This window comes from Amblyomma maculatum, chromosome 2, assembly GCF_055883805.1.
Source record: "Amblyomma maculatum isolate TAMU_Amacu chromosome 2, ASM5588380v1, whole genome shotgun sequence".
In the NCBI taxonomy this organism is placed as follows: Eukaryota; Metazoa; Arthropoda; class Arachnida; order Ixodida; family Ixodidae; genus Amblyomma; species Amblyomma maculatum.
The window spans coordinates 53,546,242-53,571,745 of record NC_139345.1 but is presented as its reverse complement, the minus strand read 5'-3'; the positions used below and the strand labels follow the sequence as shown (position 1 = coordinate 53,571,745).

The 25,504-nt window shown below is 47.2% G+C and overlaps 1 protein-coding gene across 1 annotated transcript; it reads right to left on the bottom strand.

The window, feature by feature from the left end:
* Nucleotides 1–1,842: 1,842 nt before the first annotated feature.
* On the bottom strand, nt 1,843–25,504 carry LOC146198662 (endothelin-converting enzyme 1-like). Its single transcript, XM_084591948.1, has 3 exons — nt 25,258–25,504; nt 7,106–8,903; nt 1,843–2,095 (listed from the first exon to the last, which is right to left on the bottom strand). The coding sequence occupies exons 1-3, from the start codon at nt 25,502–25,504 to the stop codon at nt 1,843–1,845; spliced, it is 2,298 nt and encodes a 765-aa protein (XP_084448074.1).

Sequence of the window (25,504 nt, the reverse complement as noted above, 5' to 3'; positions counted from 1 at the left end):
GCACGATATAATAAACCAGGCTTTCTCGATTCATTCTAAAGTACTGCAGGTCAGAGCACGAACCTTGTATCTGCGTGGGCTTGACACTAAATTCGCCTGTCTCATTCGCATGAGACACGCGCACACTGTTTAAAAGTCGATAAGAAAAACAAAGCTGTCATTAGGCGGCCCAACCCAGTCGAAACAAACTACAGAACTGTGTCAAAAATACGACAAAATATCCTTTAGTTCTGTCGTAACCATCAGATATTTCTGTAGTTCTGTAGTACTTTTCTGTAGTCATTTATGTTTTCTGTAATATATTTCTGCTGTCTGTAGTTCTGTAGCACTTTGCTGTTGTAACTACAAAAATTTCTGATGTTACTACAGAATGTTCTGTTGTCACAACAGGTTTCCCGTCAAAACCCGCACAGAAATTCTGTCGTAACATCAGAAAATTTTCTGTAGTTATTTCCGAATGGGAAGTATTAGACGGGTGAGCATGGTACAGCGCAAGAAACGTGCAAAGTAAATCTAGAAAACTTGTGGTTGCGTGCCTTGTTTTCCTAAAATCCGCGCTTCTTCTGCTGCATTGGCGAAATCCTTGGATTTTTTTCTGCAACGTTGCAGAAATACTGCAGAAGACACGTTTTCATCGCCAACAAACCCGCCGTAAACTCGGAAGCAGACCTACGCCGCGTGCGTTCCTGTGAGCGCCGCCGGCTGCCGATCCACACTACCGGAGCGACGGGGGCGCCCCCTCTAAGTCGATCTCGCGGCGAATGGAGTACACGCCATAGAGCTTCCGAACCTCCGATCTCAGGTGTGCGAGACAGCGAAGAGTCAGTGGAGCAATTTTTTTCATTCCAGCAGGCTCAGAGAGGTAATCATTCTGGATCAACGATGAATATCGAAGCAAATAACGTGTACTACCGGGTGATCCACCCGTGTCCTGGCTCAAGAACAACGCCAGTACAATAAAGACTGGATTGCACGTCCACTTGTGGACTAAGTCGACATGCAGAAAACAGCTGTCAGAAGTAGTAGAGACGCCCCAAGAAGACTCCAGACCTGTAGTAAACATGAACGCAAAAGTCACAAACGCTGCGTTCTTTGTTCTAATTTTGGACATGAACGTGCAAACGTTGATGATGATGATGACGACGACGGTAAGGGTCATAGAAGGCAGTTGTGCAGTTCATACAAGTGCGCAAGGTCTTCTGCATAGGATACTCGCGACTCCCATCGATGTCGACGGTCTCTTTCGCATAGAACTCTGTCAATTCTATTGATCAAGAAGTTCGGATCAATGAATGGCGGCAGGCGGCGAGGGACCCAGAGTAATGAAACAGTATTGTTCACTGGCGCGGAATCGCACTCGTCCAAGCACACGGGCAATACAGGGCCTTAGACATTGGCTATCCACGTCAATTCACGATCACCGTCAGCCGTGGGTGCATGCAGTTTGTGGTGAATCATAGTACCACTTCAGTCCACGATGTGCAAGCAATGACTTCACACTCCATGGTATGTTTTAAGAAAGGTGAATGAAGTTTTACGCTTAAAACGGCATAATAAAACGTAAATACAAATTAACATCGTTACCAGAGTAATCAGAATTGTCCTTAGGATGAATCAGGATAATTTAAAAAAATTCAGCCTGCAGTCTGCCAGGATAATCGGCTGCATCCTGCACTTATTTAAAATGCAACAAAAATACTTCCGCAAAGGTGAAGTGCATAACGCAACGGAAGAAAACCTAAAGGCCTACAGAAAGTACAGTGGACAGAAATGAGAAAGCAAACGAAGCAAGATCAGAAGGGTGGTGGTTAGAGAGAAAAGTCCGGCTGGGCAGCCACGGTGTCACGTGCACTGTTCGGGTGCCACCACGGAGGTGCCCTTGGCGCTGCAGCCGAAAGCCGCGGCAAATTCTGGCATGTGCCGCACCGGCACGTTGCATCGGTCGCGCCGCGAAATGTTGCCACTGGCGTCGTCGTCGACGCCGCAGTGGCGGAGGCAGAAGCCGACGAAAAACGCCTGCTCGTCCGAACTCACATGCGGCACGGTGGGTATCGCACTCCTGCTCTCGCCTTCCTTCTTCCATTCCTCCCAGGTCCTGCGAGTGGAAGAGAAGGATGAGTAGACAGACATACATTGGTTGATTCATTGATTGATTGATTGATAAATAGATTGATATGGCTGAAAACAAAGCACAAGCATGACAGTCGCGCCTCTACACTGGGAGAATCTGGAATACATCCATAGTACAGGCGTCATTTACAGAGAACACTATATTGAAAAAAAAAAAAAAAGTGGTTTCTCTAGCACGTGTTCAATGCATATAATTACTTAAAGAGGAACGAAAATTGTTGCATCTTCATTTCTCTTATGATGTGCTACTCAGGAGTATTTTCATTGGTTTCAATATCTTGACTCGCTCTATACCCCTGCAGAATACCAGCTCGGATGTAATGTGGAACGGGACTAAATTCGATACACACTCGATTTCCTTAACGCGAATTTGCAGTAGATTAACCAAACTCCGCCCGCGGACCTCTGGCTTCCGTGACAGAATACTCGCGTCCGTCTCTGAGATACTTATCAAAAAGATCTCCGACAGGGACGCAAGATAGCTGGCTGCAGTAATGACAGCCCGCGGGGACGTCCGGTGCCTGTGCGTTACAGGCACTACCTGTCTCATCCAATCGTAAAGGCTGCGGGAAAGTGTGGCCCTCGGGTCGCTATTTCAGCCCCACAAAAGCTGTCAAGGATGTGCCGCATGGTGAACAATGCTCACCAGGCATAAACCTGCGGAACCAAACACACCACGCCGTTTGTCAACTGCACGATGGGGGTGGTCTATTTAATCCCGGCGACTTGTGGCAAGTGCAATATTGGACAAACAGGCCAGTGCTTAAATGAAAGACTGCGTAAACACCAGACTATAGTCGCAGCTCTGATGGCCGGCAGCCATTTTGCGGCGGTTCAGTTCAGTTCAGTCGCTCAGTCGTGTCCGATTCTTCGTGACCCTATGGACCATATCACGCCACGCTTTCCGGTCTCTCACTTTCCTAACATCACATAACTTCATCTGCAGCGCCTCGAGGATGCCATTTAACCATCGCGTTCGCTGCATACCCCTTCTCCGGTGACCCTCAACCTTTCCCAACATCAAATCTTTCTCCAGCGACTCCTCTCTTCTCATCAGATGACCAAAGTAGCTGAGCTTTAACTTTAGAATTTGACCCTCCAATGAGCAGTCGTTACGTTATGTTATGCATTTTGCGGCAGATTGCCGCGAATCCAAAATAGAAAAAAAAAAGAAGGCAGCAAAGAAGAAAACCTCCGTTCCACTTTTTCGCCACACTTGAGTGCTGAAGTGTCCCTACAGGGAGGTTGATAGGGAAATATTTGAGGCTTTCTGCATTGACAAGGCAGGGGACAACTGCGTGAGCACCCCGTCAATATCCCTCACGAACAAAGATCATTTATCGAAAAACAGATACGTAAAGTGTGTTTAATTTTTGGTTCTGTTTTTTGATAGCCTGCGTCTTTGTTAAAAAAAATGTGTGTATTTATGGGTGAAGGGGAGGGGGGGGGGGCAGGAAGACTTCTCAGCATGCGCTAAGGTCAAGTGTCAAATTATTTTACATGTGGAATAAACGTCAGTTGAAGACTAGCTTGGTGTCCTGTCGGTACCTTATTGTCACTGTCCCTTGTCTTTTTCCACGCTAGTTGCAATGTCGCAGTGATTTATATAAAAGCTCGCTAACCAGCCCAACTGTCTTTCCTGACCCATAGCGGTCTGCCATGTCACACCACTCACTATCGCCTTTGGAGCTTACGCAATGACACCTTATCCACTCTCCCTTCGTGCATCTTGCGCAGTACCAAACAGAACGGCACCCCTTTCATATGCATTACTGTCGGACACCAGTTGTGTCAGAAAACCTATCGCGGCAAATTTTCTTCGCCCTGTGCACGTGTTTCTCCTTGAACCGAAAAGAAACCACGTGACAGTATGACGTCACTCAGCCGCCGAAACTGAGGTAACCGCGCGTTTGCCTCTGCCTAGTCACGTGACAACCATGATGTGTTTCAATCGCAGCTACAATGGAGCCGTGGCGCTCGCTCTGTCTGATAGCCTCCGCTGCCTCTTAGCCGGTGCCAACGCATCGCAACAGATCTCGACAATTTAACGGCAGGCGTCATCATGAATGATCCCGGTAAGACGTCTCGTGAATTGTCTGCGTCTAAGAGGTTGAGAAGACGAAAGGTCGAATTTGATCATCCAGAGGACGTAGCTCGCCTATAGGCTGCCGTACATAGACGAAGTGAGGCGGGTCGAGCGACATGTGCCGCTTAGATCTTGCAAGAACGTGAAGCTCGGCACACCAAACGTCGAAGTGACGATGCCGGGCTAAACGAATTACCATCAAGCAATAACATGCCTAGCCAAGGTTTACCAGGCTTAACATTCAAGCTTTCGCTTTGCTTATATAGGTTTACAGGGGTTAAACCTCTGTATAATTTTTATCGCTGCTGCCGTCATGGGCCTACATGATGTAAAAATGTAGCGCGTTCGTTTCGCGACACTCGGAACTTAAGCTTATCTCAGAGTCTCGCTGATTAACCAACTTTGCAATTTACTTCCTTAACGGTCACAATCTAATTCTGGCGTGGGCTACGAGTGAATTTACGTCAGAGACATTTCGTTCAATGGGAATTGTCATTCCACAAAGCGAAGGATATCTTAACGTGAGCTGTGGGGAGTATCACAGACGCTCTAAAGCAAACATCATCCGAAAGGGAAGTTATGAAGTTATCGACGTAAACTGCCCCTTAAACACTTAGTGCACATCCTGGTCATCGCTTGCTGCAAAGTGCTGCCTTAGCACAGCGTGCTTGTATGGCGCGTGCTGCGTTTTGTGTTGTGCTTGTTTTTTTTTTCCGATCCGTTCGCGGATAATGTAACATGCTTTCATGAATACCACCATGACATCTTGCTATAATGTCACTTTTAACGAAAGCCTTAAATAGGATCATGAGTGTCAGTACACGAGAAGTGTCCTAGAAGGGTCAAATTCTAAAGTTAAAGCTCAGCTACTTTGGTCATCTGATGAGAAGAGAGGAGTCGCTGGAGAAAGATTTGATGTTGGGAAAAGTTGAGGGTCGCCGGAGAAGGGGTAGGCAGCGAACGCGATGGTTGGTTGGTTTGTGGGGTTTAACGTCCCAAAGCAACTCAGGCTGTGAGAGACGCCGTAGTGGAGGACTACGGAAATTTCGACCAGCTGGGATTCTTTAACGTGCACTGACATCGCACAGCACACGGGCGCCTTGCTTTTCGCCTCCAACGAAAAGCTGCCGCCGAGGCCGGGATTCGATCCCGCGTCCTTGGGAACAGTAGTCGAGCGCCGTAACCACTGCGCCACCCCAGCGGGGTGGTTAGATGGCATCCTCGAGGCACTGCAGATGAAGCTATGTGATGTTAAAAAGATAGTGACAGACCGGAAAGCGTGGAGTCACATGGTCCATAGGGTCACGAAGAGTCGGACACGACTGAACGACTGAACTGAACTGAACTGTCCTATTTATTCCTGAGATTCCGTGGGAATAAATGTGACGTCATATCGGCCATGTACAGACATGACGTCATGACGACATCTCATTCTTTCGCGTATAGCAACCGGAACTATCAAGAAGTAACGTTCGGCCATGGCCGATGACATCCCCAGGTGGCTGTCGTATGTACGATGCTGAACTCGTGCCGGGCGTCCGATCCAGGCGCCTGTGCTGCGCCTTTCAGTTGGCGTTTCCTCGAACACCGCATCACAAAGCATACAGAAGCAGATGCAGTAAAGAAGGAGAAAGCGTCGTTTCGAATAGACTTTCGTCTCATCCCACTTTAGTGGTCCAGAATGCCTCGCACATTTTGTTCAAAAGTGAGATGCTTCAAATTTCAGAAGCTCTATTTACACTGAAGGATATTCACTCGTTACAAACTTACTGAGCAAACGCTTCACGTCACGCATTTTTGTATACACTCATTAAGACCTGTAAAAAGAGTAACTTCAGAGGCTCCTACCTTACTTTTGGGGCTAAATACGAGAGTAGAAAGTGCTAAGACCTCTCCCTGAATGTTTCAGTACATGCGTCAATACACAGTCGGACCGAAGGCAAGCGTGCGGTATGTTAGTCTGCATTTGTAAACCTCTCAGATGGCGGATAGGAGAGAGGATGATTACATGGTCTTCGCATAAAGCTTGATGGTTGATATATGAAGGCCTGTCACTACTCAGTTGGACCAAACTATAGGAGGGAGCGACTCTCATATCACGCGGACGGCGGATAGCAGCAGCGGAGCGAGTGATGCCGCAGTGGCGATCAGAACAGACGTGCTCCTCCAGGAAGTGAAAACAGACTGTTTAGCGTCCAGAAGCACTGCGCCTCTAACATAGTTAATTATTTCCACGATTCAATGAGAATTGAACCTAACACACTACGCAATTGGTAATGGTTCCACAGTCTTGCTAAAAGCGATTAATACCAGCAAATAGGGAATGGTTGGTTGATTGATATGGTTTAACGTCCGAAAGCGACTCAGGCTATGAAAGACGCCGTAGTGGAGGGCTGCACAAAATTTTGACCACCTGGCGTTTTTGAAACGAGCACTGACATCGCACAGCACGCAGGCGCCTTGCTTTTCGCCTCCATCGAAAAGCGGCTGCCCGGCTGGGATTCGATCCCGCATCCTTGGGTACAGTAGTTGAGCATCCTAACCACCACTGCACCACGGCGGGGTAAATAGTTCATTCAATCAAATTCAATTAAAACATTCAATTAAAGAAATGAGCAGTCTGTGAGCGTCCAAAGTAAACGTATGGGGATATTATTACTATGATGTTTTAAGTATTTTGTAATTGGTCTTGACCAGAATTAGCCTTATGATGGTTTTAGGGAGCAGTATACAAATGCAAAGCGGAAGGAAAAACAAGGAGCTGATGGTGGGTATATATATATATATATATATATATATATATATATATATATATATATATATATATATATATATACATATTGCTGAGATTAAGCTTAAATCTAGTCTGGAAAATCAAGTGAGACCTACTTGTACGCAACCCTGGCGCCGATGAGATTTATGAGTAGGCTTAGCGTTTCCTTGACGCCGGATTGGGTCTTGTTTGTCGGCACACGATCTCGGCTCATGCAATCCAAAGATTTCATGTAAGTGTTGAGGTCGTCTCGAGGGTAGGGCATTTTCGATGTAACGCCAGACAGGCTCTCTGGAAGTACTGCCCGCGCTAGCGCCTCGGCGACGGACGCCCCGATGTGCCCAAAGTTGAAGGCCGAGGGTTGGGAACTGATGTTGAAAGGCGAAAGAAGCAGGCTCGGAAGCACGCGGAGGACGTCTTCGGAAGCGTCGTACTCGACGCGAGCGTTGAGATCCAAGCTGTGGCTGTTGGCGGGCCGCATTTTGTCCGTCGTAATCGCTTTCAGTTCGAGCAGGGAGCGCACCCTCCAGGCGTTCATCACCCAGCCCGTGAAGTCGCTGGCCTCGAACCTAAGTTCTTCGAAGTCTCTGCGGATGTTTTCGATGCCGTCGTAGCCCGGATTTCGGCCCGGGATGACGGCAGTTGTCGAGAGTGCATGGTGCAGCGTCCTTTTCGTCTTATGCGCCATGTTTGAGTAAGGAAGCACGTGGGGAAATCTCTCTATGAGAGAAGGAACAAAGTCTGGCGGAACGACTTCTTTTTTCTCAAGTAGAAAGGATCGGAAAAAGCCGAACTCAGAGAGGGTGGGTAGCAGCATCAGGGATAACTCGGAGCAGTGCACCATACGGTACCGAAACGCTACGGCCGGAGATACGTCGTAAATATCGGTGATGGCGTTGGTGGACGTTATAAGGAGGCTTTCGGCCAAGACAAAACGGACTGTGTAACTGAATTCTTCCGGTTTTACGGTATTTAGGTACGTCGTCAAGTACTTCAGGGCCAGGCCATCGGTGGTGAAGACTTGGCCCTGTTTATCGAAGCCAGATATGGACGCTTCCTTTAACGCCTCCAGGAACATCTTGGTTGATATGCCGTTGAGGATTTCGCCGATGTTCACCACTTTCACGAGCTGCGGAAAATTGTCGTCTAGGCTGATGTCCTTCAGCGCGTTTCTCGCTCCGCGCAATATGCTGACGATGCTCTCGGACACCTGCATCGCATCTTCCCATGAAGGGGCCCGCGAGACGTACTGGATGATGTCCTGTACTATTCTCCTGTTTAAAGGCACTTTGGGCATTACAACCTTGAGATTGAGGGTGTTGCGGTATTCGGTGAACATGCTTCGTGATACGCCGGTGCCTATGAAAACGGGGGATCCCCGATCCAGCGACAACATTAGCAGGAACTTTAGCCTAGAGCCTATATCTGCTTTATCGGGCACTTTCCTCCACAAATCCCCTACTTCGTCATCGTTCCTCAGGAGTGAGGCTAGATATTCCTTGTTGCTTTTGTACTCGTCCATGCAGGCGCGATACGCGACGAGAGGGTGGTGCTCAACGCTGGACGTTCTGTTCCGCTTAATAGTATTGATCATAGTACGGAACGAACGCTTGACGCGCTTTGCGAAGGCATCCATGTAACTTTCCGAAGTCGGGTAGGCGTTCTCAAAGTTTGCACATACGAAGTGAAAAAGGTCTTCGCAAGGATCCGCCTCAGCCTCCATGGTGAGCAGCAGATCTTGGTTGAGGTTAAGACAACGGGTATCGTAGCAAGCGACGTAGTGGCTGTAGATGTAGGAGGGCACGAAAATCGTGCCAATTATGCCCACTAAGGTGGCCAGCACCGTCAGCGCTATGGATGACAATTCAAAGAGAGGTTGGAGCTCTGGGCGCCTCTCCACGCTGGTATCTGCACCTGGAGTAAAAAAAAAAAAGAAAGGCGGTATTAAATGTATTTTAAGTGTAACACTTTGCGTGCCTCTCAATACCGGAGTGCACAGTCGATGACACGAAAAAACAGTAGCAAATTGCGCACAGCTTGTCGGATGAAGACTGGAACACGGAATGCAAAAAGTCCGAGTAAATAAATGTAAATTATTATTTTTTTTAAAGAAAAAGCGCTGTATCTCATATTTCTTGACTGCCATGGCGCTACGTGGCCTGGACGCTGTTAAGGATGGCGGCAAGGAGTTGGCGCAGGAACTGCCGCTTTAGTCCAACAAGGCAAGAAGTCCCGACCGAAAGAGGTGAACAGTCAGGAACGGCGACGGTGAGACGCCACTTAGAGTGGCCATCACAAAAGAAAGCCGGAAAGGAACGCGTGGTTGTTCGCCGGTCAGTAACAACGGTCAACTATGGGCCATTGGGAACAAAAATGCCCGGTGTCTCCTGCATTAGTCGATACCCTCAAGGCGGCCACGCGGTCATCTCCTTCGTCTGGCCGACGACGCGCGCCGGCCCTTGCGACGAAGACGTGTGTGCCCAGACCATGAGGCGGGGCCAGACGCCGATCTACGCAGGTGTGTCCCTGACTATGAGACGCCGGCAGACAGCGAGCTCCTCGTGTGCTGCCTTCTACACCGCCACAGCGGCTTCCCCTTCCCCATCAAGTCTAAACTTTCGAGAGGGCGTTTCTGCGAGATCACGTGAAAGTGTGTCAATGTGAGTGGAATTAAAATAAGGACACTCTCAATTACGAGCCCGCCCTTCACCTAGGGAACCTGGGGAACACGAACCCTTTAAAAACTGTCTGTTCTCGGGCATCGTCAGTTCTCCGTAGTTCTCTACTCCTCCTAACAATGTAAATAAAGAAAGTTTTCGTCCTTCTACTCCCAACTCCTTCGCTCAGCGGCACTTCTTTCTGGGTGGAGCGGACGTCGATGCGGCCGAGGATCCGTCCAGCGAACCCGACTCCCACCTCTAACAACACGTGCGTGTAATGTGAGGGCCGTACGATGACCCTGGGCACTGAAGGGTCCGAACCAGTCCGAACTCTGTTACATCCTCCTCCTTTTTCGTGATTGATTGATTTATAGGAAGGGAAAGGCGCGGTAACTGTCTCACTCGTTTTCTGTGGACACCTCAACCACGCCGTAAGGGAAGGGAGGAAGGTGGGAGTGAAAGTGGAAGGAGAGAAAGAGGAGCCGTAGTAGAGGGCTTCGGAGTAATTTCGACCACCTGGGGATCTTTAACGTGCGCTGACATCGCGGCATCTCATTCCGACTCAAAATACATAATTACCGACTCGCGAGGAGCCTGTCGGAACGCCAGACAAGGCTGGACTCCCTTACTAGCCTATAAAATTTACTTAAACTGCATACGGGATACGGACCCCGCACACCGCTACCTTATATGGGCCCCTGCTCATCAGGGTTTGGCAGGAAACGAGGCAGCAGACGCAGCCGCCCGCGCGCTCTCTCACCGGGCTGTTTTCTCCTCCCTACCCGATCAGGAACCCGATTTTAATCCGGCCTACACCTTCAAAGATATCACGACGTGCTATCATAATTGTCATCGCCTTTATCCCAGCCCATGCAAAGGTCTCAAAAAGGCGGATGAGCGGCTTCTTCTCCGCCTTTTCACCAATACATTGCTGTGCCCGGCAGCCCTAAAACATTTTGACCCCTCCTTTAGTGGCAGCTGCACACACTGTGGAGCGGTGTCTTCTGACATCTATCACATGGTGTGGGCCTGCCCCTCCAACCCGGCTATTCCCCCCATCCCCAACCCAACCTGGAAGAACTGGGAGGCGGTCCTGCTCGGCTGCCACGACTTACAAGCCCAACAAGCCTTAGTCGGACGCGCCCGAGCGGCGGCAACCGCCAATGGGGTCCCCAACTAGGGACCTCCACCTAGTGCTTGTAAGGATCGGTCCCTTATGGGCCGATCCAAACATACCTCCTGGCCCTTGTGTAAATAAATGTTCTTACCACCACCACCACCATCCTTTTTCGTGGACATCTGAACACCATTAGGGAAGAGAGGAAGGCGGTAGCGAAAGTGGAAAGAAAGAAAGGGCTGCCGTAGTGGAGGGCTCGGGATTAATTTCGACCGCCTGGGGATCTTTAACGTGCGCTGACATCGCACAGCATACGGACGCTTCTTCGTTTCGCCTCCATCGAAACGCAGCCGCCGTCGACATCTGAACACCATTAGGGAAGAGAGGAAGGCGGTAGCGAAAGTGGAAAGAAAGAAAGGGATGCCGTAGTGGAGGGCTCGGGAGTAATTTCGACCGCCTGGGGATCTTTAACGTGCGCTGTCATCGCACAGCACACAGACGCCTCTTCGTTTCGCCTCCATCGAAACGCAGCCGCCGTCCTTTTTCGTGGACATCTGAACACCATTAGGGAAGAGAGGCAGGCGGTAGCGAAAGTGGAAAGAAAGAAAGGGATGCCGTAGTGGAAGGCTCGGGAGTAATTTCGACTGCCTGGAGATCTTTAACATGCACTGACATCGCACAGCACAAGGACGCCGGTTTGTTTCGCTCCATCGAAACGCAGACGCCGGCGGTCGGGTTAGAATCCGGGTACTACGACTCTAGACAAGCGTCAATAATCCAGCGCGGCGCGGCTCTGTAAAATGGCAACTATTAGTATTTCTCCACGTGATGTGAATGCAGCGCCAGATCATCTAAACTTTACCGGCTTACCGGCCTACCCGCCATCCAGGGAGCGATGCCTAAAAAGACAACGCAAACTAAAGCCTAAACAATTTTCGCTTCTCAGAGTCCACAAAATTGGGGAGCTTTAGACAATAAAAAACAAAATTGCTGAGGTTGAACCCTGCTAAACCTAGTTAGGCGAAGCGGAAAGGGATTTTGCTTATTTTTGCGTTGGTTAGGCTTAGGTTTAGACATGGGTAGACATGATTTTGCAGCTATTAAATTTCCGAGACGATGGCGTGAAGCTGTATCTGCAATCAAAGCGTGCACAGCCGCGGTGGCTCAGTGGCATACATGGCAGAATTACTTTTGAAAGGAAATAAATTACCTTACTGATTACTTTGCTGAAAATCGTCGAAAAGTAACTAAATTACATAACTCATTACTGCTCATAAAAGTAATGAAATAAAAAACAGCTCAAACGGACAGGACGTGCAGAATGGCGAGAATTGCTATATATTGCTCCTTGTGTCGCAACAAACCATCTGTTTGTTAGAGAGCTCATGTGTCTGTCTCGCCTTTCTACACGTCCCGTCCGTTTGAGCGGTTTCTTCCTTCCGTTCAACAGGAACCAACCAGCCTGACAAAGCCCTCTTCTTGTAATGAAATCACGTTAAAATTACTTCTACTGAACAATTCTATTTTTTAATTAATTTCTGGTTTCCATCCATGCAAAATCTAGGTAAAGCTATTAAACAAAACAATTCGTTTTCCAGAAACGAAGCACAGACATTGTTTCGTCTTCCCGCCAAATTCCGTTTGAGAGAGCTACTCCTTCCCTCTTTTCTGCAGCACTTGCCATTACAAGAACCCGAGAACAGCAAAAAAGAAAAACAACAAAAGCAGAATTATGGTCGAACGATCGTGAAATGACTGGCGAACCCAGCGTATTGCTGGCCCGGAGCTGTCTCCGCCGTTTGGAGGGCCCGGAGAAGCTAGGTTATTTATTGCTTCCGCAGTCCAAAGAATCGACGTCGACACCTTGTGCTCACTGCTAAGTAATGCTCAAGCCATGATGTCTCACGGCATGGACCCTTCCGCCTATCTCACCCAAACCCAATCCTCCATCTCCCCGTGGTGACGAGTGTAACCACGCACCACTGTGCCCTAGCCGACGCAAAGGGAGTGCCACTGCGCCGCGCTTTTTATTTAATTTTTAATTGGTTCATAGAAAGGGAAAGGCGCAGTATCTGTCACACTGACTCTGTGGACACCTGAACCGCGCCGTAAGGGAAGGGATGAGCCAAGTTCATAATTAGCGACAGCAAAACTGCCATTCAAAATTTTGGGAAGGGGAGGATATCGCCGGAGGCGGCCAAAATCCTCACTCAAAGAACAATAAATAGGAAAATTCAGTTAATTTGGACACCCGCTCACGCTGCCGTCCCTGGTAATGAGGCGGCTCAGGAGCTAGCCCGAGCTCTCTACTTCCGGGTAGCCGTCGAGCCCCCCGAACACTGGGCATACGACGAGCGTCTGCAAAATTACGGGGAAATCATCGACCATTATAAATTGGGACGTAGACTGGTACCCCCGCCAGATGTTAGACTAAATAATAGAGAAGCTGTCGCGTGGAGGCGGCAACAAACTAATACGTTCATGAACCCGGTCTGAGCGTTTCACGAGCTACCAGACTTTAGGGACAATGATCTCTGCAAACACTGTGGGGCGAGAGGGACCCTCGACCACATAATGTGGGAGTGCCCACAATCTCCAGGGATAGGGCAAAATATTACAAGTAGAGAAGCCTGGGATACCCTGCTGCGAAGCGCGGACCCTGCGATCCAGCACCGCACCGTCCATCTGGCGGAAGAGGCCGCAAGAAGCCAAGGGCTACCTGCCAGCCTCTAATCCGCGGGCTCACGACTCCCCGCTTCCGATGGAATTAAAAGTTGTACAACCAATCAACCAAGGTGGGAGTGAAAGTGGAAAGAGAGAAAGAGGAGCCGTAGTGGAGGGCTACGGAGTAATTTCGACCACCTGGGGATCTTAACGTGCGCTGAAATCGCACAGCACACGGACGCCACTTCGTTTCGCCTCCATCGAAACGCAGCCGCCGAGGTCGGGTTGGAACCCGGGAACTCCGGACAGTAGTCGGGCGTCTTACCACCGCACCACCCCGGCGGCTCCCGACTAGTTTTCAACCAACCTTCTTGCACCATCACTTCCTTTGGCATTCCTTTGAAGCCTTGCATCCTGCTGCTTGGAGAATGGTTGCCATGGAATAGCCGCACTAAGTGACCCTGCTACACACAAGGTCTAAAACGGACTGTTCTGCTCTATTCTGTCTTCTTTTGCTGGTCCGCTACGCTGGGTTCGGCTTGCCGCACGTTGTTCCTGCTTTCACGGCACTCTACTGTGTTGTCTACTGAAGGAGTAGTGGCGCTCCCTAGTAAGAGTAATTTCGAAAGGAATTAATTATTTTTTTCGAAATTACTACCGAAAAGTAATTAATTACATTACTAAATTACCAAACCGAGAAAGTAATTCATCACATTACAAATTACCGAACAAAAGTAATTAAATTACAGTAAATTCATTACTGTAATTCGATTACTGCCATGTCTACTCAGTGGTTAAGGAGTTCGGACTGCTGAATCGGAGTATCCGGCTGCGAACCCTACCGCCGGCGGTTTCATTGGAGACTAAACGGAGAGACGTCCGTATGCTTTGCGATGTTGCGACTGTAGGAAGGAAGAAAAGAAAATACACGGGTCAGCCACCACGCCTGCCCCGTGCGGACAGAGGGAATTTGAAAGAAATAAAGGAAGAAAAAAAGAGACGCCACCGAAGCGAGTTGCGGCGAGTGCAATGGCGGCATGCACGCGAGATACCAAAACACCGGTGGCCAAGGAGCCTCCGTCATCTCCATCGCAAAAAGCGAAGACCCCTAGGTTCCCAGCCGGCCGCACCCCCCCTCCCCGGCCCGCTGCGGGATGTCAGTGCAGGTTAAGATCCCCAGGTCTTATTACTCCGGAGCCCTCCAATATCCACTACCGCAACTCTGTCGTTCCGCTTTTACTCCCATCTTGAAGCCCCTTAACGCGGTTAAGGCGCCTACAAGAGAGTGCTTGAAATATACTGTGCCTTATTTTTCCTATAAACTAATTTACAATTTGTTACAAAAGTCATGGTCAAATATCAAGTGGTGGTACACCACAGGTAGTTCCATGGTTAAGAAATCCACAGTGTGACCTCTAGCTCGTTGAAGGTCAAGCGGCCGGACAGGTTGACCCTGGCAGATAAATGTTGGAGTGAAGTTTTTTCCTTCAAAAGAAAAGCAGCAGGATAATTAGCAGTTATGCTGAGAAGCCCATTATTGTAACCTTTAAGCCATAGCTTATACAGCTCGCTCGACCGAAAAACAGCGGGCGTCGTCGCATCATCGTAGTAGTAGTCGGCAACGCATGACAGAAATAATCGGGCGCTGTGTTAAAAATTGCATAATGGTAATTTGTGGTTCTAATGATTGATTGTTTGGTGTTTGACATGCGTGGAATAAATAAGGAAATCATTGTAATTAATTGAATTAAAGGAACAAAAATTAATAAGGGGGTTTCGAAGGTGCTACAATGCTCAGAATGAAAAGTCAATGTTTGATAATATAATTAAGAAAATTTAGTGTGTGTAATTATACATTTCCTATTTGAAATGATAGAAAAAAGTCCTAAAAATACTCAAAATAAAAGCCAGTGCTTGATAACGCTAATTTTGAAAATACAAAGTGTGTATTTGATCAATTACATATCTGAAATAATTGAAAAATATAAAATGTGGAAAAAATACGGTTCAACGGTCTCATAGTGCTCATAGTGAAAGGAAAATGCTTGATGATACTTATTTAGAAAATTAAGAGTGTGTCATTCATCAAATAATCGAAATTATTTAAGAAATGAAAAAGCACTCAAGGTGTCAAATTGCTCAGAATGGAAAGCCAGAGCTTTCCGATGCTAAGTATTGGTGGATAAAAATAAATAGAAAAAAAGAAAAGTAAGCGTAAAATTATAAAATTGGAAAAGCGCGAAACGTCGTCTGTGTTATTGTTGTGGCTGTAGGAAGAAGGAAAAGAAAATGCACGGGCCTGCTACTGGTTCTGTAGCTGAGCCACCTCCGCTGCCTCCTGCGGACAGAAGAGAGAAAGTAGACAAGGAAAGAAAAATAGGGAGAGAAAGACGCGCGCCACAACAGCCGTCATCCACCACCGAAGCGATGGCGGGTGCAATGACGGCCTACAACAGATAAAAATATGACGGCTGGCTAGCCCCCGCCACAAGTGGCGTTGACCTACCGTAGGAATAGCCACCCTTCACCACCTCCAAAACGTCGTCTGTGTCTGTGAAACGCTATCGCCCCATATCCTTAACGACGGAGCTTAAGAGTGCCCCTAATTTCTAGTATAAATAAAAGTATGCTAATAACAATCACTGACTCCTAAGTGCGAAAACAAGGCATGCCTGACTGACTTGAGACGAGGCGATTTAAGAACGTAGCGCTGTTCTTGCGTAACAAAAATGTGGTGGTGGTAGGATTGGAGGAAGGGGTGGGGGGGGGGGGTGATAGAGGTGACGCAGATGGAACTGTTTGATATTCAAAGATCTATGCTCCGTGCACAACAACAGCAACCTCCTTCAGAGTTGCACAAGGTGAAGAGCTGCAAAGCGGATATAGGCTAATTAGAGAAACATTTTGCATCGTATACCTTTACAAACTGCACTGCATCAACCCCAATAAAACCAATCTTTGTTAAAACAAAACGCCAGCTCCATTCCCATGACTCCATCTACACACTAGTACAAGGTCAGTCACACTTAGCGTGAACACGGCTTTGCGCGATTGCACATTACCCGGTAACGAATCAATGCAGAGTGGCGAATGAGTACCGGAACTTTGAAGTGGTGCTTCGTGTTGTCTCCCATTTTGCGTGAATTTGTTACCGGCTTGGGCGCAATGATGCTCCCCACGCACGCAGCCACGCAGCGCCGTGTTGCCGCTAAGTGTGATTCACCCTGAACTTAATGCTTTGGTCTCCATGTCCATTGACGCCTAAGCCCCAACTGTAGGCAATGCAGAGTAGCAAGTGAAGCAGTATATGAATGCTGCTACTCGCAGTGAACTATAGGGACCGGACAGCTGAACGGGTGGCGCCGCCTCTCGGCGCATCGCTCATTCGCCGGAATGCGCCGGCCCCGGCCGGCGCATTGCCAGCGCATTGGAGCGTACTGTTTGTAGTTGGTTTGTGTGGAAATTGGAAATCCTGAGGTTTAGATGACGTTGTGCGTGAATATATATATCCTTAAGAGAACAGAAAGTTGGGCTAGTTGTGTGAATATGTCCAGTGAAATGAAGTCTGGCCAAACAAGGCTGGCGAAACGTGGTGCGTTGTTGGCTCCACTGGCAGCTACGCAAACTCGTCGGACGTTTTTAAGTAGATTAATTTCTACGGGTTTCCATACAAGCATGAGTGGCGGGTGACCTTAGCATGGTTCCTTGAAAGGCAAAGGCACGAATCTACGTATTTGGTTACTGTGCGGTCATGAAAAGTGCCGAATTTTTAAAATTCCGCTTGCTACCGGATGCTCTGTGCCTTCTGTTCCCCAGGAGTGACGGCACGAGAGTCTTGGAGTCGAAGCCGCACTCCTTCATCTGTAGTCACTTTATTGACAATTGGAAATCGAAGTAACCCAACAGCGTAAGTTACAGCGCTAGCTTTTCCCCGCCTGTGTACAAGAAAACCCCAGCACGGAAAATGAAAAGTCAGCTCCGCCATCGTCGTTCGGGCTGCGTTAAGATCTTCAGTGATGGGCAGAGACAATGTCTGTGCAGATACTTTCGCTGACATAGTCAAAGATAATTTACTTTTTTCTCTTAACAGAAAGAGAAGATAGGAGACATGAACAATTCCTATTACCATGACCTTGTCATTTTTCTAGTAATTTTTTTCTTTCGTTTGTCGACCAAAGAAAATGCGCTGAGAGCTCTGCGTTGATACTCTTAGAATTTGTTAACATTTGTTTGTGGCATGTCCATTTCGCCTAATAAAATCACTCATTTCACAGCTCAATCAATACCGCATGGTCATAAAATCTGCTATCGGCTTCATATAAAAGTCGAACAAGAAAAAAAATACAATTTAATTTGTGGAAACGAGCATAAACGTAGCATTTTTTTTTTTAATTTCGAAGGCCGTGTAGCAGTTTTTTTTTTTTTTCGCATTCACTTTGCACCTGACACGGCTTTGCGTATTTTCTCAGCAGTGTCCATTTCCTGGCCAGGCTAAATACATGTGTTTCTCATCGGCGTTTTAGTGAACGTGAGATTTCCTGATTGTGGCGTAGTATGACAAGACCGTTTTACCTCGCTCAGAAATTGCTTCTAGGTATGGCCAATGTAAACAGAATTAGCAGCAGTCCGGCAAGCTGCAGTGACAAAGTTGTAAAAGGAATGGCTTTCAGTTATCCGGATTCCTTTACGTACAAATAGAAACCTACTTACATGGTCGTGTCCCCTCACACTCATCAGGTATCGTGGTCGGCTAGGTATTGGCCCAGCATGTTCGTGGTACGCCGAGAAAGTAGACCACCGCAGCGAACGAGCCATCAGAGGGATTCATTTAACAATAGAACGCTCTCTTAGTTGTCGGTGGCTTATCTTACCACACATCACACTGTGTTTTGTTTTCGATTGTATTTAACAGTTTGACAGTATTGGACTATTGCCTTCAGATGTTCAAGGCAGGTGCGGTCAATCGCATTGAACTTCCTGCGCTGAGAGAACGCTAGCAGGAAATTTATTTTTTTTTCTTTTCACAACCTCCGCAGCATGTCGGGAGAAAGGCATGTATAGTATAATATTTTCTACGTCAATTATATGTAGCAGCTCCGACGTGTTCAATAAGAGCATTGATGTATATGTAAAAATGATGCTGAGGTGGTATTACTCATTTGGCTTATATTATGATTAAGTTTGATAGTCTCAAGGCCGGGTTCAGTGAGCTATTGTAGCGTAATTGTGCAGGAAGTCCTGGAAGAATATGTGTGTTTGCTATTCCAACCATAAATAGGATCCTACTTTTGTCTTGCTTGTTTATTTTTCTCCTTTTACAGCTCTCGTTGCAAGGTTGAAATTGGAATGTCATTTGCTATTATTCTACTCTGAATCGTTTGAGCCTAGCTATTACCAAAAAGGACAGGTGCAGCATCTTTTTTATTTTACATGAACACTGACCATTAAAACTACCACTACTACGGCGCCACGGCTCGGCGGTATTTGATCTTGAGGCAGATTTCGCCTAGACCTAATATAAGATAGGCGTGCAGTGCAGGCGCAATTCTCGTCTTCGAAGTCGCCTTAACAAGTGCTTAACAAAGGTGTTCCTAGCGCATGGTGAAATCACGCGCGCGACATTTTCGAGTATATAACAGAAATACCATGCGTAGGGCGGTTTCAAAAAAAAACAAAAAAACACGCACACCCTGCCGAGATCGGCCCTTTTCTTTTTCAAAATTTTCCGGTCAAAAAATACTTGCGATTACTCAAAGCAGCTCAAAGCTCTCAAAGCCACACCGCAAAACGACGGGTAGGGACAGGCTCAAAAACGCCTCGCAGAACGGAAACGACGGCGCTGCTCAGCTGCCTCGCCATTCCGCTGTTTCGGCACTACGCCGCGGGCGGCGCTGTTCCACCGAGGCGACGGTGGCGCCATACAACGGGCGCCCGGTCCCTATGGAGGAGCAGAGCCACTCAACTGCTGTATAACATCCAGCGGCATAAGCGGGCATCTAAACGAAGAGAGCACCAAATGCCCATGACCGAATGAGGAGCTCATGTTCGTAAGGTATAACATATGGGGTTTATCTTCCGGAAACGCCATATGCTACGAGGGACGCCGTAGGGGAGGGATCTGAAATTCCGCCCTCCACGGGTTCAACAACCTGCCCCAAATAGCTCGTTAAACAGGGCGCTCTGCCTTTCGCCTACAATGAAACGCAGCTGCCGTAGGCGGGATCAACGTCGCGTGCTCAGGCTTAGTGGTTGAGCTTCGTAACTACTGATCCACTGCGGCGGAGTGGTGCCGGCGCTAGCTTCCAGTACAACGAAGGTGGGAGCAAAGGAACCAGGGCCAAATCGCGAGATTGCGAAGACGTAAACGTACGAACGATAAAACGAAGGCGTCTTACCTCGCGTGGTTATCATTTCTGCTGACGGGGACGCGGGAACCTGAAGGACGGCTTGACCTGCTGCTGTGGCTGCTCCTTGATGCGGGCTGAAAGTCGCGAGGTACCAAGGGCGCGCGTTCTGAACGCTTTCTTCTTTTTCGAAGCGGGAAGGGCTAGTCAAATCAAACTGGCTTGTGCGCGCACGCTGCGCCAGCTGCGGAGCTGGCTACGAGGGACAACGCCGACGACGACGCGAAACGCAGGAGTGCAGGAACGGGCGTCCAAGTGCTGCGCTCTAAAGCAAGTGCCCTAATTCATTGAATAATTAATTCGCCAGAGATCCACGCATTGTTATTTAATTACCAACTGAACATTATGCCACACTGACAAGCATATGAGCCTGCGCGAGCAATTATAGCATATTTACAACTCCTTTCTATGTCAGCTGGCAACTATCCGGAATGTAAGTGGAGCTATGAGTGGAAATATAAGTTGTGCATAAAGTGGAACGTCACAGTATAGTAACGGGCTCGCTAAAACCAGAAGGTTATGGAGGCATGGGGGTTGTTATTGCTCTAGCCGGTTTTCTTTTATAAAGTTTGCAGAGCCCTTTCTCGGAGGTCATTACTATCCAGGCCTTTTTTTCTCAACACATGAACTTATTTTTTGTATTTCTTTACCAGTTACATTGATTGCATTTTTTTTTGTTTTTCACTTGACAACTCTTTATGTATGTACACATCAGCAGTCATGTTCAATTCTGTCGGTGCCCTACGATGATACACAAAAGCCACACACAACAAGTCACACACAAGATCAGGTTCGTCCCTTCTGATGGGAAAGGCTGGACCATCCGGCCTACAGATCTTGCCCCATCGGACTTTCACCTGTTTCCTGCATTGAATGCCGTACGCTCTGAACGGCAGCTCCAAAGCAGTGCTGAGGTGGAGCAGGACACTTCCTTGCATAGCAGGGAATCGATTTCTACCAGAGTGGGTTCTTCAAACTCATTGCACGCTATGACAAACATCTGAATTCTGGTGGCGAATATGTCAAAAATAGTGCAAGATCTGCATTTCATAATGCCACAATGTATTTTTTGCAATAAAGTTTCCGTGTGAAAATAAATGACAAAACGTACTTTCGGAACGTTTCTAGTGTAAAGGAAGCAAGCAGTTAACAAACTCACGCACCTTATGAAACAATTGGTCTTACCAGTAGGGTTTGCCAATGGGAAATAAGTGTTGTAACCATTTTATACAAGAAATATGAATGATTAGGGAATAGGGAAAAAGCAGCCAGATGCCAGTAGGATCTGAAACTCTTACCTCCATGTGCCGACCACAATGTTTGCCAACTGTGCTATGGCGGCAGTTATCCGATTTTGTTCTTTCATGAGTATATATGGAGCATTGTAACCGAACCTTGAGATGGTTCACTAGCGCCATCCTCGTTCAAATGCGCTGATGTGCCTCATTGCAGGCAAGTGCTCCGACTTCACTGTCTGAGGGAGTGGCTTAACTTTAGTCCATGGTGCGGAGAACAATGCATCATTAGGCAAAGTTGTCTATTACCACATAACTCGCACCAAAGAATAAACTATACATCGCTGTCACAACTTATGCCTCGTATCAGGTCAGATCCTAAAGCGAGAACACCAGTATTGCACGTTCGATATGATACAGTAATATAAGGACATGAGCATTACAGTCGCATACGTAATGCGGTAACGTATATTTGGCCCTGAGGGTATTTCAAATCAATCGATCAATCGATCGATCGATCAATCAATCAATCAATCAATCAATCAATCAATCAATCAATCAATCAATCAATCAATCAATCAATCAATCAATCAATCAATCAATCAATCAATCAATCAATCAATCAATAAATAAATAAATAAATAAATAAATAAATAAATAAATAAATAAATAAATAAATAAATAAATTGTAGAGGTGAAGATGCACGTGCGAAGGTGAAGAAGTTTCCGTGCGCTGTCCCCAGTGACATCGCTATCGGTGTGTGCGCTGGACCTGCTTTTACTTGGACTGTTCCTGCCGTACTTCTAGATCGAGTCCTAATACCTCTAACAAACCCCATCCTACATTTTGGTGGAGTCGCAGGCTATAAACGTCGGTCTTGGAGCTACGTATTCGCACTCTTCCTGTATCTGCAACGCCAGACAACGTCCAACATCAAGGCGTACAAGCAGGTCCAGAGCACTCACCGATAGTGATGTCACTGGAGACAGCGCACGGAAGCTTCTTCTCCTTCGCACGCACATCTTTATCTTTACAAAATAAATAAATTAGCCTCGCAATGACAGCATTTCATACAAGGCTGATCTAGAACCCCACGCCCGTGCTGCATTCCCACCTGACCAAAGGAGATGAGTTGTTGAAATGGATGTTTAGAACCTGTACCATATTATCCTTCGTGAAGCGCCAGTGCGATATCGCAGTTTGATACTGCCTTGACGTGCCGAGGGGATCCTCACAGCTAGTCCAACAAACTACAGAGGTCAGTGTCATGCTTAGGTTGCGACTGCGACTTCGGCATCTTCTAAATGACAACAAAAATAATTATTCTGGGAAATGGCGTCAGTTTGCACTGCTTGCGAAGAGGGACCAGGCAAGAGTGTGGAAGCTCAAAGCTTTTGAGGGTTGTTTAAGCCTTCATTAGAGAGCTCAGAAGAGCAACTTGTGGCAGGTACTCTTGCCGCACATATTGCTTGATTGTGGTCAAGGCAGCTTGCCAATTTCATTTAATAGACTGCGTGATATCGTAAAGATTACTTCGTGCGCGCTGTGTTACTGTACTCAACTTCTACCGGTTTCATCGTGTCAGTAAGAAGTGCTGCCATTTGGGCAGGAAACAAATTATCTTTTTTTCTTTCTCATGAGCGGCAACACTCCTTTTCTCTTCAAGTGCCTTCGACACACAAATCACATATAGAATAGGGAGTATCCACGTGACGTCAAAGCCGACGTCAGTGCGCAGCCAACGCCATATTTGCGTCCTCTTCCGACTAGTGCGATCGGCGGGTCAGCTACTCGTGTGCATCTGTTTTCTCCGTCACTCTACCTCAAGCCAGCACTGATGCAATGAAAATTAAATCGGCATCATGAGTAACAGTTCAAACTATCTGGAAAGTTTCTCGAGGCGGACAGAGACCCATACATAAAAAAAAAAAAAAACTGTGGCACCGAAGAGTTTGCCAGTCGATGTGCGCGACCGCACTGTAAGCGTCAACCTCTGGCCGCGCATAAATATATATGTGCGACAATAATGAGTTCCTTGCGCTCCGAACGACCTTCGTCACAACAAAACAACTCAAAGCCGACAGATAACTCGAAGGACACAACTACATTATAAGCGACTGGGTCGTGGGTCAAGCAGAGGAACCCGTACGTTGAGCAGTTACATGCATGCCGTACAATGCTTCTCTCAGATAAACCGTTGAATCCTTGGGTTTTAATTTTTTAATACAAGAGTGGTTGGGGTACCTGCCTCATTCGATCAGAATAAGTCGGATGCTTGCGCTGTCTGTAGCGGCAACGAAGCAATACAAACTACTGTCACTGCGATGGCACCGCGGTGGCGTCATCTCGTTGCGTTGCGAGCTCGAAATAAGTTTTTCTTTTTTTGCGGTACACAAACAAACGCTTCAAATTCAGTGTAGTTTTGGCCACACTAAGCTTCGCTTAATATTATTGACAAATATGTTGATAAAGCTCCTCAAACACTCCGCAAAACGGCTGTGCATCGCTGGAACAGCGGCCTGTTTTGGTTGGCCGCCGACACAGACGGTGCGAACATCAGACTTCTGACAGAATGAGGCCTGTACCCCCAATAAATTTACTATAAAAAATACTGACCTACCGAAAAAAAAATACTGAGAACTGATACTTTTGTGCTAAATTTGAGCAGAAAGGACCAAGCTGGGAGAAGCATTCTACGGCACAAAGGCAACTGTTCATGAATCAGTTAAAAACACTGGTAATTACCTTTGTTACCGCAATGGTCAATCACCCTCAGAGTTTGTCGAGCCTTAATTTGAAGGCTTGGGCTGCCGAAAAACACCACGGGGAGGCGTTGGCGGCGCACTGCATGTGCATGGCAGGAAACGTTGAAGAATGTTGTCACTTTGCCGAGCTGCTTTTTTACCCGGAATGCGGCGTGCGAGGGCATGAAGAACAGTCGTGCGCAAACAGTGGCAACAGCTGGCTGCTAAGGCAGATCCGGAAGATTCCAACGCGACCCATTGTTGACCTAGATTTCTCATCTTCCATGACACCCGCCAGGTCTAGCCGTGCCAGCCCGTGGCGTCGCATCTCTGATAGTTGTTTTGTTCGGCCGCAGTCGTTCGTGCGTACTTTTGCAATTTTAATAAAGCCAAGGTCCTTCGCGCAGCTAGCTCTCCAGCTTCCATTGATTGCTCTGTGTACGACTATGACAGTGCATTCACAGAATGGAATTCTTCGCCACGTAACATTTTTAACGGCAATAATTTTGTGGAAAAACTAGAGGGCCACATATTGCATGTCTAGTGCATTTTGTTTTCTTACTAAACGAGCTACTTGTCATACAATTTCGCATCCCCATATTTATGTCATATTATTCTTTTTGTGAAGTGAGTTGTTTCCATGTGTGTCTTCTCGCGTTGTATGTGTATTTTTTGTGTATGCATATTTGTATGCTCCTCCTGCTTGGGCCAAATTAATGGCGTGCAGTATATCGAAATAAAAATAAATAATAAAAATTAAGCCATAGCTGCGAATGTCACTACACTACCACACTTGATACGTACGTACGTTCGCCCTGTTCTTCTGGCGTACATACAAATGGCTGACTGCGTGGCAATTACACACAATTCACTGCTCACAGTGCGTCAATGAATACCCGTAAATGTTGTATGGCTTGTATTATCTATTTCGTGATAATCATGTGCCCAATCATGTAATAATCACAATATGAATTGATAATCTTCTTAAACGAAAATAATCTACAGAAAATGTGATTTAAGCTGCAGGAATATACTTTAATCTTAGAATGACTACTCTTACATGCACTAATTTTAAACGACAACCGACTAGTGGTGCGAGGTTTACTGGCAAACGCGAGCAGTTGATTCGCTGAATTTCTTTTCCTGGTAAAATGTTGCGTAAGTACGAGAAAACATCGTTAGATAACTGCTAGAATTCATATTCTATTACGAATGCAAACTCCATTTAAATGAATGAGTGATATAGAAGGACATATCAGAAGAAGCGTTGTGGCGTGTGCAGTGCCTAACCAAACAGCCGTTCATATCGCCTAAACTTGCCCAAATGAATGCTTTGGCTCCGATACGGCAGAGTAACTAGGCACATGGCTCATAAGGAAATGAATGCAATATACACGTACTAAGCTTGCTAGACAGTTGAACGAAACCTAGAGCATATGTTGCGTATATTGTGCATGACTTCCCTGTACGGCGACGCCCTCGGAAGCACGTAGGCCATGGGCGTGTATTCTTGGATATACTCGGACGAGATCTGGACGTGGCCCTTGTGCGAGTAGACATATCGCTCCAGGTTCTGGATGCTGCTGAACAAGACGGCCCGGAGCTCCACGGTATACCACGCACACTCGTCTACTGAAGTTTGAAAGAATGGATGCGAGTCCGCCACCATGTCATGAAGCCGCTTGACCAT

Bases quoted from the DNA above. Each gene is read 5' to 3' on its own strand.
- LOC146198662 (XM_084591948.1), bottom strand. From the start codon at position 25,504: ATGGTCAAGCGGCTTCATGACATGGTGGCGGACTCGCATCCATTCTTT. The intron at 8,904-25,257 runs GCAACATATGCT...TTTTTACTCCAG, and splicing joins GGAAGTCATGCACAATATAC to GTGCAGATACCAGCGTGGAG. The intron at 2,096-7,105 runs GTAGGTCTCACT...TTCCACTCGCAG, and splicing joins GGCGCCAGGGTTGCGTACAA to GACCTGGGAGGAATGGAAGA.